General features: G+C 39.3%; 1 protein-coding gene across 1 annotated transcript in view; it reads left to right on the top strand.

Annotated features, from left to right (window-relative positions):
* The window catches only part of LOC127839056 (sodium- and chloride-dependent glycine transporter 1-like), a 36,614-nt gene extending 23,000 nt beyond the window's left edge, over positions 1 to 13,614 (top strand). The window contains exons 3-13 of the mRNA XM_052367228.1: positions 1,789 to 2,164; positions 2,639 to 2,771; positions 3,672 to 3,806; positions 5,388 to 5,491; positions 6,805 to 6,929; positions 7,918 to 8,030; positions 8,897 to 9,019; positions 9,864 to 9,963; positions 10,847 to 10,947; positions 11,905 to 12,075; positions 12,681 to 13,614. Coding sequence (XP_052223188.1) covers positions 1,789 to 2,164; positions 2,639 to 2,771; positions 3,672 to 3,806; positions 5,388 to 5,491; positions 6,805 to 6,929; positions 7,918 to 8,030; positions 8,897 to 9,019; positions 9,864 to 9,963; positions 10,847 to 10,947; positions 11,905 to 12,075; positions 12,681 to 12,875 — 1,676 coding nt within the window. The 3' untranslated portion in view covers positions 12,876 to 13,614. The remainder of the gene's footprint in view (positions 1 to 1,788; positions 2,165 to 2,638; positions 2,772 to 3,671; positions 3,807 to 5,387; positions 5,492 to 6,804; positions 6,930 to 7,917; positions 8,031 to 8,896; positions 9,020 to 9,863; positions 9,964 to 10,846; positions 10,948 to 11,904; positions 12,076 to 12,680) is intronic.
* Positions 13,615 to 14,396: the final 782 nt, after the last annotated feature.

Raw genomic sequence — 14,396 nt, 5'->3', positions numbered from 1 at the left:
AGGCTTCATTTCCAACCCTAATATACTGTTCAGTAGCAAACAGCATACAACCTGAACAGACTGCGTCTTACTCGCAGGCTGTTCTTATTTTATGCTTTTTGCACATGTTTATTTTGCTTATGCGTGGAATAGGGTAAAGATAGCGATGCGTTCTACCGCCCGCACTTTAAATGGAAAACGATAATCCTATTGTCACAGGGGGTGTTTATTTAACCATCGATCTATGAAAACAATACAAAACGTACACAGAACAACATCATCAACAACAACATCATAATAGTCGTGGCCGTCGTGATTTTAGACAACAAAAGCAACAACATAAAAGAAAAACGTCGTGGAAAGAAACTGGTTCTAATATCTCCCTTTGGCTCAAGTTATTTATGTCGACAAGGTAAAAAATCTAGTCCATTTGAATTAATAATAAACTCATCACGTTTTGATTTACCTTCTGAATAAACGCTTCGATAGTTTATATTTGTGTTTAAAGCTGTTGAAAGTGATCAAAATGCATTTTATTCATAATCTTAAAACCTAAACGAGAAGATCAAAAACACGTATGAACTGGCTGGAGATTTAGCGTTCAGATTATGCTACTTTTCAAAAGGTTCAATGGTCAGTGACTTCTAATTGTATATTCCAGTTCAACAATCGGACATAATTTAGCCAATTTTGGAAATAAATTGATCCAATTTAGAAAGATTGGTCCACTGGGCATGAATGGGTTAGGACGCATACAGTTTTGATATAACACATTCCATTACATCGAACACATAAAAACAATAGTAAAATATGTTCTGAAAAATAAGACGCTTATTTTTTTGCAGCGTTAAATGGATATAAACTTTATTGAATATATTTGTATTTATGATATAATAACAATACCGGATTCTATGCCCCCAGTAGGGTGGCAAATAGCATTTGAACTGTCTGTCCGTCCGTCCTAAAACTTTAATGGAAGTAACAAGCTTTAAAGGGAGATGATTTCTATTTATCATTTGACAGGTACAGAGCATTTTTACAAGGGAAGCGATATTTTTTTAAAGGCATACAATCAAAAACAAAAATATATAAATCAAAGCGGTGCAGTATGGGGCATTGTGTTTCTGACGATTCATTTATCAAGCTAAATGCATTATCAACGTCTGCAAACTTTCTAACTCTGTAAAAGCAGGGTCAAATGCACGTGCGTAGAGTCCCAGCTTAGCCTGTGAAGTCCGTACAGTCTAATTAGGGACATCACCTTTCGCCTAAACTGGATTTTCGCTAAGAAGAGCCTTCCTTAAAACAAAAATACCATCAAAGCGAAATTTCGTCCTTGATTAGCCAGTGCACCCAGGACAGGCCAATCTGGGTGCAAACCTTCAACAAATGTATTAAGCCCGTTTTCCAAAAGCGAGACTCAGATAGTTTCCAGACTTTGCATTTGCCTTTAGCTTGATATTAAACATTGTTCGTTGATCATGTATAACACATTTTCCACACGTATAGGGATCACGGTGGTCGGAAGATACTGTATCTTACTGTACGGCATCAAAGTCATACGGTGCTGGATCATAGACTTCTTCGTCGGTTCCTTCCAATCCAATAAATGCATTCGCGTTAAGTGTCGTCCCAGATTAGCCTGTACAATCCGCACAAGCTAATAGAGGACAAAACTTTCCGCTGCATTTTCGTTAAAAAGAGCATTCCTTTAAACGAAAAATACCATACAAAGCGAAAAGTGTCGTCCTTGATTAGCATGCTAATCTGGGACGACACTTTAAGCACATTCAGTTCTGTTTTCCACAGGTATAGGGATCACGGTGGTGGTAGGCTACTGTATGTGGATGGCCGGCACCACCGTCATGCGATGCTGGATCATTGACTTCCTCGTCGGCTCCTTCCAATCCACTCTGCCATGGACTGTGTGCGACAACCCGTGGAACACGCCATCTTGTAAAATGCTTCATTCCGCCATCTATCTGTATGACAATAGCACAAACTCCATGAATCTGTTTGACAATATCACACACTCCATGAATCTGTCTGACAATAGCACAGCGTCTCATGTGCCTACGGGCCACAATAGTTCAGTGCTTACAATGGCCTCAGGGAATGTGTCCATGTCAGAACCGGTGCCTTTTAATGCCTCAAATGGTATGACATCCGCGGAAGAATACTGGCAGTAAGTTGGTCTATTTTATTGTTCCTGGTATACTTGTTATTTATTACATGCTTTCATAAAGGCAGGATATTCTTTAAAATTATAGTAAACATCGTTTTTATATCGTTTGTGAATTTAAAAGAGTTCATTTTAATTGCAAGCTATCGCCAACACTTTGACTTCATTTTGAGATTTATTTGAAAATAATGTTTACATCTATCTTATAAATAAGGGCCTGGTTGCTCCAAATTTGAACGATTAATTAATCTAACGACTGTAAAAGCAAGGATCAATTTACCGGTAATCAGGTGACTTAATTGTAAACCCGGTCGTTATATTTTGAGCAATCGGACCCTTAGGCTGAGACTGAAAATATTCGTTTACCCAGTTGTTTTTCGTCTCCATGCAGGCATCACGTTCTCGGTATGTCGTCTAGATTTTCTGATTGGTCGGGCTATAAATGACGTCACGTGATATCCATGCTTGTTATTTCAGGTATCACGTGCTCAGTTTGTCCTCCGGGATTTCTGATTGGTCGAACTATCAATGGCGTCACGTGGTCTCCATGCTCGTTATTCGCTTCGTGATCTTCTTCGGCCTCATCAAGAGCATCAAATCCATCGAGAAGGTAAATGGAGCCGCATTCTGGAAAACTAGGCTTAATGCATGCGCGTAAAGTATCGTACCAGATTTACCTGTGCAGTCCGCACAGGCTTATCAATGACAACACTCTCCACCTTTAGTAATTTTCCATTAAAAGGAAGTCTCTTCTGGACGAAAATCCAGTTTCGTCCTTGATAAGCCTGTGCGAACTAAACAGGCTAATCTGTGATGACACTTTACGCCACATGTCTTAATTACCGTATCCAACAACGTGACTTATTGGTACATTTACTTCGCACTTGAGCCAACCGTCGGGTCCGCTTAACGCTCAGAACATTTGAGTTTGGTTGCAGGTCATCATGATGCCACAGGTTGGATTTTCCTACGTGTTCTCCGGTCCGCCCTTTCCGCCTTGAATGATAAGGCGCCACAAATATTAGAACTTATTGAGTTGAGCATTAACAGCAGCACATGATTCAGAATTCGTCAGTTCATTTGCTGAGTCCTAACCAAATAAGATTTGGCGACTGCGTCACAACCCGGGTCCTGCGTCAAATGAGCCACGTTATTGGAAAACTGGGCCAAATGTATGTGCTTAAAGTGGCGTCCCATATAAGCATATGCCGTCCGCACAGGCTTATCAGGGACGACACTTTCCGTCTACACTGTATTTTCGCTTAGAAGAGATCTCCTTTCGACGGAAAATTCCGTATTAAATGAAAGTAACGTCCTATATCTGGGTTAATATTCGTTCCCATCTCCTTATTGGTCAATGATGTTAACGTTAGTATGCAAGGGTGAGATGCTGTAACAGTAATGTAACAATTTTCTGATCATTCTTAGGCAATAAAAGTATATGTTTCGGATTGACTTATGTATGTCTAGTTCAAAATAAATACGTTTCATTGAGTTGATTTATTTTCAGGTTATATACGTAACGGCCACTGTGCCTTTTTTCCTCACTGTGGCGATATTCATCCGCTCAGTGATGCTGCCTGGAGCCTCAGACGGACTATTTTACTTCTTCAATCCAGATTTTTCGAAAATCATCCAACCGCGGGTAATTTATTTATAATAAATATAATATACTTTAGAATATAAATGCTTGTGCGTAAAGTGTCGTTCCAGATTAACCTGTGCAGTCCGTACGGGCTTATTAGGGCGACACTTTCCGCCTAAACTGGATTTCGCAAAAAATGAGACTTCCTTAAATGAAAAATACAATAAATGTGGAAAGTGTCCGTGATAAGCCGAGGCAGAACGCATAGGGACGACACTGCATAGGGACGACACTTTGCACAAGCATTAAGCCCCGTTTTCCGAGATCGCGGCTCATTTATAACCTATAATTTTATATTTGAGCCGTGCTCTGTAAAACAGGGTTTTAATGCATGTGCGTATAGTTTCATCCCAGATTAGCCTGTGCAGTCCGCACAGGTTAATCAGGGGCGACACTTTCCGCATAAACGAGATTTTTGCTAAGAAGAGACTTTCTTTGAACAGAAAATATCATAACAGCGGAAAGTGTCGTCCCTGATTAGCCTATGCGGACAGTACAGGCTAATCTGGGATGACACTTTACGCACCTGCATTATATCATCTTTTCACAGAGCACGGCCCATTTAAAAAATGTTTCTACAACTGAACGAATTTCGCAGTATGAACCTTGACATTCATACTAAATAACTCACATCACGACTAATGTTTGCCTGTTCATTCTATTCTTAAAAGATTTTTTACAGCCGACTTACGCGAAAATTTTATATATATTTATGCATGAAGTATCTTGAATGATATAAATGGAACAGATACGGGTGAAAAGATTTTATTGAGTGCTGTACGAGCCGCGATTTTTTATTTTATTACTTTCATAAGTGACAATATAAACGTTCACACTCGATTAAATAATGTAATGTGTCGTGGAATTAGAACACCGCATAGCTTAATACTCCCTTTGTATTGTGAAGGTCCGATGCTTTATGTGTTCATGATGATCATTTATGAAACCGTTTGTTAATACCATCGCGGTATTGGTCATAGTTATCAGGCGATCTCAGTTCCCAAAAGATAGTAGTTTAAGCTGCGCTCCGAGATGACGAGGCTTAATGCACGTGCGTAACGTGTAGTCCAAACTTATCCTGTGCAATTCGCGAAGACTACTCCGGGGCCCGTATTCACCAAAAAATTCTTAGAACTAAGTCTAAGAATAAAGAAAATTCTTTAAATTATAATATTCAATAATTTCTTTAATTTTGAGTCAAACTCTGCAGTAAACATCGCTATCTATATTATTCTTCATTTAGAACATTTGGTTTATGACATACGCACCAGTTGAGGCCTGTATATATTCAAACACTGAACACATTTTTCTTGGTTCTAAGTCTATTCTTTATTCTTAAGTCTAAGAATCGGTTGGTGAATACGGGCCCTGGACGACACTTTCCGCTTAGACTGGATTGTTGTTGTCCTTTAAATGAAAAATTCCATAAAAGTGGAAAGTGTCGCACATGCATTATGCCCCGTTACCCCGGAGCGCTTCTATATTGTTTTCACCTACCCAGGCATAAATCGAGTGTGACTCTTTTTTTCAGTGCAGCCTGTCTAAATTCCGGATATTGAGTAGTTGTTTTCTCCTCCGCAGGTTTGGATCGAGGCCACACTGATGGGGTTCTATACTCTCGGCTTCGGGTGGGGCGGAAATATGCTGCTCGGATCTCACGCACACTTCAAAGAGAACTGCCTCAGGTGTGTTGTTAGGCCCAATTTCATGGCTGGAAAGCTACTTAACCCATTTAAGCCTAGTGGACTCTCCCATCCTTCTAAATTGGATCAATTTATTTCCAAAATTATGAATTTCTAGTATATTTCTATAATTTAGAATATTTCTTACAGAAATTCCTTTAAGGAAACAGCGTAGACCCTGATGAGACGCCGCATCATGCGGCGTCTAATCTGGATCTACGCTGTTTGCCAAGGCCTTTTTTCTACAAGCTAGGCATAAATGCGTTAAACGAGCCCCTCTCTGGTAAACCGGGGAATAATTCATATTCGTATATTGTCGTCCCAGATTAGCCTGTGCAGTCAGCACAGGCTAATCAGGGACGACACTTTCCGCTTGCATGAACTGTTTTGTTGAAAGGAAGACTTTTAATAGAAAATCCATTTTAAGTTGAAAGTGTCGTTCATCATTTGCCTGTGTGTAATGCACGTGCTAACCCGGGTCGACACTTTACGCACATGTATTAAGCCCGGTTTTCCCAGACCGCAACTCAAATATTGTTTGTTTGTGTGAAAAAACTGATATTGCGCATTATGCTTTCATTCTCAAGATTTTTGGTGTGTGAACCGCCTACAGAGGTTGCTTGTGAGATGAATGGTCATGCAATGCTTTCTACGGCCACTCTTCCTCCATGTCTGATCAGAGTTTACCAGTGGTCAGTTACTGACGTAAACATGTTCACTAAGTACTGGCAAACAAGCCAACCCTGGAAATGTGTGGAATGGTCAACTGCCGCCGTGATATTACTGATACACTTTTAAGAACGACAAAAAATCCAATTTAAGATTTTTTCAATTGTTAAGACGCAATTAAAATTGTTGAATATACATGTCTTATAAACGCTTTTTTGTTCTTCTACAAACTCACAGCTTATAGACATATCTAAAGTAAATCATGCGGTAAACAAGTATTGTTTTTCCCCGGTCTTGTCTCAGCTGTGAACGTAAACGTACATGCTATATGTTATGTTTACCTGGTCATGACGGCTACCAGCCAAACCCCGGCATATTTATTATTGGAGCCTGGTTCTGGGAAATGTGGGCTTAATGCATGTGCGTAAGTTGTTGTCCCAGATTATCCTGTACCCGCACAGGCAAATCAGGTACGACACTCTCCGCCTTAAGTGCATTTTCGCTTAGAAGAGACTGTCTTTAAAGGAAAACTACCATAAAACGGAAAGTATCGTCCGGGATTATTCTCTGATGACACTTTACGCACATGCATTAAGTCCAGTTTTACCAGAAACCAGTGAATATAATCATTGTGTTAACCTTTTCAGGACGGCGGTGGTGCTGCCCCTCGCCAATGTGTTCATGGCGGTGTTCAGCGGCCTCGTCTGCTTCTCCGTGCTTGGCAACATGGCGCACAGTTTCAACTCGTCCGTGACTGACGTCATCAGTGGAGGTAAGATATTGCACACTGACGTCATCTGTGGAGGTAAGATATCGCACACGTTTTGCGCAAAAAATACACCGGACTGTGCAAGATTTCAGAAAAATCAACTGATCAATGTTTACTTACCAAGCTTACACATTTAAAAGCCTTTCAAACAAACAAATCTTTCAACTATTATCATTTGAATAAAATAATATGCATGCGCTAAATAGTTTGTAATTGTATCAAGTCTGAGTCATTGTACATAGAAGTCAAATGGTAGCGGCTAAACACGAAGTGTATGATCTCGCTCAGCGAAAACGGGATTTTATACATGTGCGTTAAGTTTCGTCTCATGTCCCGTATTTCTCTAGAGTTATGTCCCGTTTTTCTGTGTAGTTATGTCCTGTATATCTGTGCAGTTCTTTCTCGTATTTCTGTTTAGTTATGTCCCTTTGTCCGTGCAATTAAGTCCCGTATTTCTGTGTGGTTATGTGCCGTATTTCTGTACTGGTATGTCTCGTTTTTTTGTGTAGTTAGGTCTTGTATCTCTGTGTAGTAAGGCCCTGTATTTCTGTACAGTAATGACCCGTAATTTTGTAAAGTAATGCCCCATATTTTTGTATTATTATGTCCCGTATATCAGTATAATTATGAACCATATTTCTGTATAATTATGTCACATATTTCTGTGTAGTTAGGCCCCGTATATCTGTTAAGTTATATCCCTTATTTCTGTATAATTATGTACCTTTTTCTGTGTAATTAAGTCCCGTATCTCTGTGTAGTTAGGCACCGTCTTTTATGTACAGTATGTTCTGTATTTTTGTATAATTTTGTCTCGTATATCTGTATAATTATGAACCGTATTTCTGTATAAGTATTTCCCATATTTCTGTTCAGTAATGTCAAGTATTTCGGTACACGTATGTTCCGTATTTGTGTACAGTTATGTCCCGTATTTCTGTGTAGTTATGTCCCGTATGTCTTTGTAGTTATGTCCCCTTATTCGCTACAGGCATGTCTGTGGGCGTGGTCTCGTACATCACCGCGCTCTCGTCCCTACCCGTGCCTCAGCTGTGGACCGTCTTGTTCGTAACCGCCATCCTGCTCACGGGCATTGACGGCCAGGTAAAGGCAGAATGCGACGTAATATGCAAACGGACATACCGGTTGATTGGCAAACAAATGAGTCGCGTTCTGAGAAAACTGGGCATAATGCATGTGCGTAAAGTGTCGTCTCAGATTAGCCTGTGCAGTCCGCACAGGCTAATCAGGACGAAACTTTCCGCATAAATTGGATTTTTGCTAATAAAAGACTTCATTTTAACGAAAAATGTCATAACAGGGGAAAGTGTCGTCCCTGATAAGCCTGTGCGGACTGCACAGGCTAATCTGGGACGACACTTTACGCACATGCATTATGCCCAGTTTTCTCAGAACACGACTCAAATCAATTTCAGCCTTTCTCTTGGGCCACGGGGTTTAATGCATGTGCGTGAAGAGTCGTCCCTGATTAGCTTGTGCAATCCGCACTGGCTTATCATGAAAGATACTTTACACCTTAAATTGAGTTTTGCTTAGAAGAGGCTTCTTTTAAACGAGAAATACCATGCAAGTACAAACTGGGTTTAATGCATCTGTTGTCCGAACATGCTAATTAGGGACAACACTTTCCACCTTAAATGTATTTTCGTTCCGAAGATATTTCATTCGTTTAGTTTAGAAGAGACTTCCTTCAAACGAAAAATGCCATAAAAGCGAAAAGCAAAAGTGTCTCCCTGATTAGCATGTGCAGACTGTACATGCATGAAGCCCGGTGTTTCCATAACGGAAAGTGTCTTCCCTGATTAGCCTGTGCGGACTGCACATGCATTAAGCCCGGTGTTTCCATAACGGAAAGTGTCTTCCCTGATTAGCTTGTGCGGACTTCACATGCATAAAGTCCCACGTTCCCATAACGTGTCTAAAATACTCAACCATGTTTTGATCTGCAGCTTATCCCCATGGATATGATGATGCAGCTGATAGGCGATCTCTGGCCGGGCGCGCGACGTATCCCGACCCTGGTCGCCACCGGCGTGGTGTTCTTCATCGCGTCCATTCCCACGTGTTCAGGGGTAATACGACCTTCTAACATGACAACTTATATTATCTCATAATTAATATTCGATTTATCGAATTTTATTGGTCACATTAATTTGAGTACCATGGCGTAAGTTTTATTTGATAAGAGTCTAAAAACAACGGTCATCAATATGATATTATCCGATAAACAACCGTAATGCGAAAATAAGTTCGATTTTTTTCATGATGGCACAAATCTTTTGCAATAGTAACGAGAACATATTTTACTATAGGGAATTCAATGTACTTGTTGCGATGTTTATAGTGTAAGTCTACAACGATACTTGTGTTTATTGTCTTCTGATTTATAGAAAGTATAATGCAATAATACAGATTTAATTAAAGATTTAATCACAGTCCATACAAGTCAGTAAATACGCTAGTTCGGAATCTGATCGAAGGAAGTTCTTATATATTCGAGTATCGCTCTGAAAAAAGGGGACTTAATGCATGTGCGTAAAGTGTCGTCCCAGATTAGCCTGTGAAGTCCGCACGGGCTTATCAGGGATGACACTTTCCGCTTAAATTAGTTTTCTCGTTTCGAAGAGAAAAAAATCAATTAAAGTGGAAAGTGTCATTCCTGATTTATCTGTGCGAACTACACAAGCTAATATGGGACGACACTTTACGTGATGCACTAAGCCCCGTTTTCCCAGAGCGCGAATAACTTAACATGATGCAAATTATCGTTTGTAAAAGAATGATATAAATATGTAATCTTATAGCAACCTCAAAATTCCTAAACGCAGTGGCATAACGTGTTAAATATAAACTATCCTGTCGAAACAGTTTTATTTAATTAATTTTAATTAATTTTATTTATTTATTTATGTAAAGGCAGGAGCGTACATTTTTCTGTGGGTGGATTGGTACAGCGGCGCCTGGGTCGGACCTATAGTATCTATCATAGAGCTAGTCACTGTCGCATGGATATACGGTATGTACAAAAAGCTCAAGAACGGCTCGAGTTGTTGTTGTTATCATATCTGTACATTTAAACTTGTATATTTATGCTTGCATATCATCATTAAATGTCCCAATAAAGTCTGATGCTGCGTTCGAGGATCAATAAGAACACATGCTGTTGCCAAACTAGGGTTCGTAACAAATGAATTATGTCATTACTTTGGACCCTATCTACTCTATTAAACATTGTCACTTGCCATAAATATGAACCTCGTTATGGAAAAACTGGGCTTAATACATGTTCGTAAAGTGTCATCATAGTTTAGCCTGTGCATTCTGAAGAGACCAGGGATAACACTTTCCGCCTAAACTGGCTTTTTATTTAGTTCAAAAGAGACTTTCTTCAAACGAAAAGTTAAATAAAAGCCAAAATTGCGTCATGATTTCTATATGTAAAGGAGACCTATATTTATGTGAACACATGTGTTAGTAATATAAGTAAAATGCCTTCTTTTATAAAAAATAACCGCCAACACTACATGGTGGTGGTGGTGGTGGTGGTGGCGGTGGCGGTGGTGGTGGTGGTGCTGGTGGTGGTGGTGGTAGTAGTAGTAGTAGTTGTAGTAGTAGTAGTAGTAGTAGAAGTAGTAGTGGTAGTGGTAGTAGTAGTAGTAGTGGTAGTGGTAGTGGTAATTGTAGTGGTAATGGTAATGGTAGTGGTAATGGTATTGGCAGTAGCAGTAGTAGTAGCAGCAGCAGCAGCAGCAGCAGCAGTAGTATTAATAGTAGTACTAATTATATAATAATATTATTTTTATAATTGTTATTATTTAATTATCTGTTGCTATTGTTATTATTATTATTTATTATTATTATTATTATTATTATTATTATTGTATTCTATTATGTGTAAGGCATGGATCGGTTTGAGGAAGATATACGTATGATGATAGGACGGGGGATTCCCGCGCCGCTCAGGTTCCTGACAGCGTTCCTTTCTCCAGTATTTGTCCTCGTAAGTAAAATTTGCAACATTTGCAACAGTGCTCTATAGTTAAGCCTCGCTTTGGGAAAAAGGGACTTTAAGCATGGGCGTTTAGTTTCGTTCCAGATTAGCATGTGCAGTCCGAATAGGCTAATCAGGGACGACAATTTGCGGATGTATGGTACTTCGTTAATCGGATATCAGTTGTTAATGAAAATATATCGGACTGAACTTGCTAATCTGAGACGACACTTTACGCACATGCATTAAGCCAAGTTTTCTCAGAACAAGGCTGAAGTTGTCTCGGGTTCGATCCCCAGTCTGGAAGCCCTTTTAGTCTCTCTCAAAGACATCAAGTACTGGTTCTATGCAGAAAATGGACTCGATTGTGTTTCAATAAACCCAAGGCTTTTGATGCAACCAAGCTAAACAAATCGTTCTTAACTAAACTAACACCGACGTTGTTCCCTGTGTAGGCAATCTCCCTGGCGAGCTGTGTATATTTTAGCAAATCTTCCTTTAAGATTGCCGTGGCGAAGTGGATATGGTGTCCGCCTAGCGATCGGGAGGTCATGGGTTCGATCTCGACTGTGGGAGTGTATTTAGATCTCCCCCATAGACACCAAGGAAAACGGACTCGAGAGCGTTTTGTATAAGCTTAGGCTTGTTATGCAATCGAGCTTAAATAAATAGGTTTAAAAAATCTTCCTGACGAACTGTGTATATTGCAGGCAATTTTCCCGAAGAGCTGTGTATATTATAGGGAACCTTTTTGACGAGCTGTATTTATTGTAGGCAATCTTCCTGACGAACTGTGTAGATTGTAGGCAATCTACCTGAATAGCTGTGTATATTGTAGGCAATCATCCTGACGATCTGTGTATATGGTAGGCAATATTCCTTTCGAGCTGTATATATTGTAGACATATTACCTTACGAGCTGTGTGTATTGTTGGCAATCTTCCTTAGCAGCTTAGTATATTGTAGGTTATCTTCCTGACGAGTTGTGTTGAGTACGTGGCCCCTTCCTACGGCGACTACCACTTCCCCGCCCTGGCCCGGGGGTTGGGCTGGGTCAGTGTGGTTCTGGTCATCCTTCCCATACCATTCCTTGCAGCCTGGACCGTCAACAGAGCCAAGGGAAGCACACTTTTAAAGGTATTTATTCTATTTTTTTTAATCCCACTAATTGCATCGTTCATATCACAATCAAGTATTAACTATTTTCTTGTATTTATATTGTTTAGCTTTAATCCAATAAATGTAGTTTCAGTTTAATATAAATTAAGCCTCACCCTGGTAAAACGGGGTTTTATACATATGCGTTAAGTGTTGCTCCATATTAGCCTGTTCAGTCGTCACAGTCTAATTAGGGACGACACTTTCCGTCGAAACTTTAGTTCCACTAAGAGGATACTTAATTCAAAAGAACATTTCACTAAAGGCGGAATGTGTTGTTCCTGATAAGACTGTGCGGACTGCATACACTTATCTGGGACGACACATTCCGCAGATGCCGTAAGCTCGGTTTTCAAAGAGCGTGGCTCATTTCTTTTAATTGCCATTTTATTGTATGTAATATAATTTCATGCATTTTAACATAAATTCGATATTACTACAAAAGATTGTCTTTTTTTAAATGAATGTTGTCCCTTCATTTATCACAGAAGAAATTTTATTTCAATATAGCTTTCAGTTTAGTTGTTATATCTACAGTCTTGTTAAAAAGTACCATTTCAAACGCTGCGTTTTGTACTCCACAGAAGTTCCAGACAAGTCTACGGCCTGTGGGTGGATGGGGACCCTGTGAACGGCATTTGCAGACTTTATACAACATTATACACAAACGTTATGAACACAGGACTTTGTTTGACTTGCTGAAGTACAATCTATCAGGGAGGAAATTTGGATCTCAGGAGCCGGAAGAGAAACTGTTCTACAGTATATCACTGAAGTGAACATAGGATATGCTTTAAAATATAATGGAATCTGGGAAAACGGGGTGTAATGCATGTACGTAAAGTGTCGGCCCAGATTAGCCTGTGAAGTCCATACAGGCTAATCAGGATCGACACTTTTCGCCAAAAATGGATTTTCATGAAGATGCGACTTTCTTTAAACAAAAAATACCATACAAGTGGAGAGTATTGTCCCTGTATGGTTTAAACAGGCTAACCTGAGACGACACAAAACGCACATGCATTAAATCCCGTTTTCCTTGAGCGAGGATGAATTATAAATATTTTTATGTTCTCACGTTTGGCATTCAAAATTAAGTACAAATAGTTATATCACAAACCGTTAAGTATAATTTCGACTGTAAGGTTAACAATTATACCAGATTTACCCCTTACAAAATACCACTTTTCCTTATATAAAATACTAATTATTACTTTTGTTTCATTTTGATTGTGAAATCAACTCATTTTAAAGCTGAGCACGAGCTGATAAAACTTTCAAAAGTCAACAAAACGCATTTTTTATCTTGATATTATGTAAGGAAGTATGCTTGATGACTAACGGAAAAGCTCGTCTTGTGTCGTCTGTCGTCAACTTGTAGACCTTTTCCAAACCTATATAGACGCGTATCTTGAATTCGCGCACCTATTTACCAACATTGTCTTAAATGAAATAACAATTGTATAAAATCATCAATGCCGTAAAATGAATTTTTTTGGTTGTTTGAACCATATAACAGATCTGTTGAAATATAAAATATATTTGTTTCATGATTGTAAAATAAATATTTTTTTGTCAAATCCGAGTTGTTGTTATTCTTTGACATAGTTTCCTAATACTATATCTTGTGTTCTGGGAAAACTGGACATAATGCATGTGCGTAAAGGGTCATCCCTGATTAGCATGTGCAGTCCGCACAGGCTAATCAGGGACGACACTTTTCGCATAAATTGGATATTTGCTAAGAGGAGACTTCATTTAAACGAAAAATGTCATAAAGCGGAAAGTGTCGTCTCTGATTAGCCTGTGCCGATGCACAGGTTAATCTGGGACGAATCTTTACGCATATGCATTATGCCCAGTTTTCTCAGAACTCGACTCATTTTGTCAAATCCGTGTCGTTGTTATCCTTTGACGTTTTTTCCTCGATTATTTTACAGGGATCACACGATGATTATACAAGTAGCGTTCTGGTAAAACGGGACTTAATGCATGAACGGGCATTGTCGTCCCAAATTAGCCTGTGAATTCCACCTAGAATGGACTTTCGTCTAGAAGAGACTTCCTGTAAACGAAAGATTCTATTAAAGTGTGCAGTACTGCACAGGCTAATCTGGGTCGATCATTTACGCACATTCATTAATCCATTTATGTCTAGCGTCTAGAAAAAAGGCCTTTGCCTTGGCATAATGCGGCGTCTCATCAGGGTCTATGCTGTTTGCTTAAAGGAATTTCTAGAAGAAATATTTTAAAAATATAAATAAATATACCAGACATCCCTAATTTTGGAACTGAATTTA

The sequence above is a fragment of the Dreissena polymorpha genome, chromosome 1 (assembly GCF_020536995.1).
Source record: "Dreissena polymorpha isolate Duluth1 chromosome 1, UMN_Dpol_1.0, whole genome shotgun sequence".
Taxonomy (NCBI): Eukaryota; Metazoa; Mollusca; class Bivalvia; order Myida; family Dreissenidae; genus Dreissena; species Dreissena polymorpha.
Note: the sequence above shows the minus strand (reverse complement) of the source record. Positions and strands in the feature narration are given on the sequence as shown.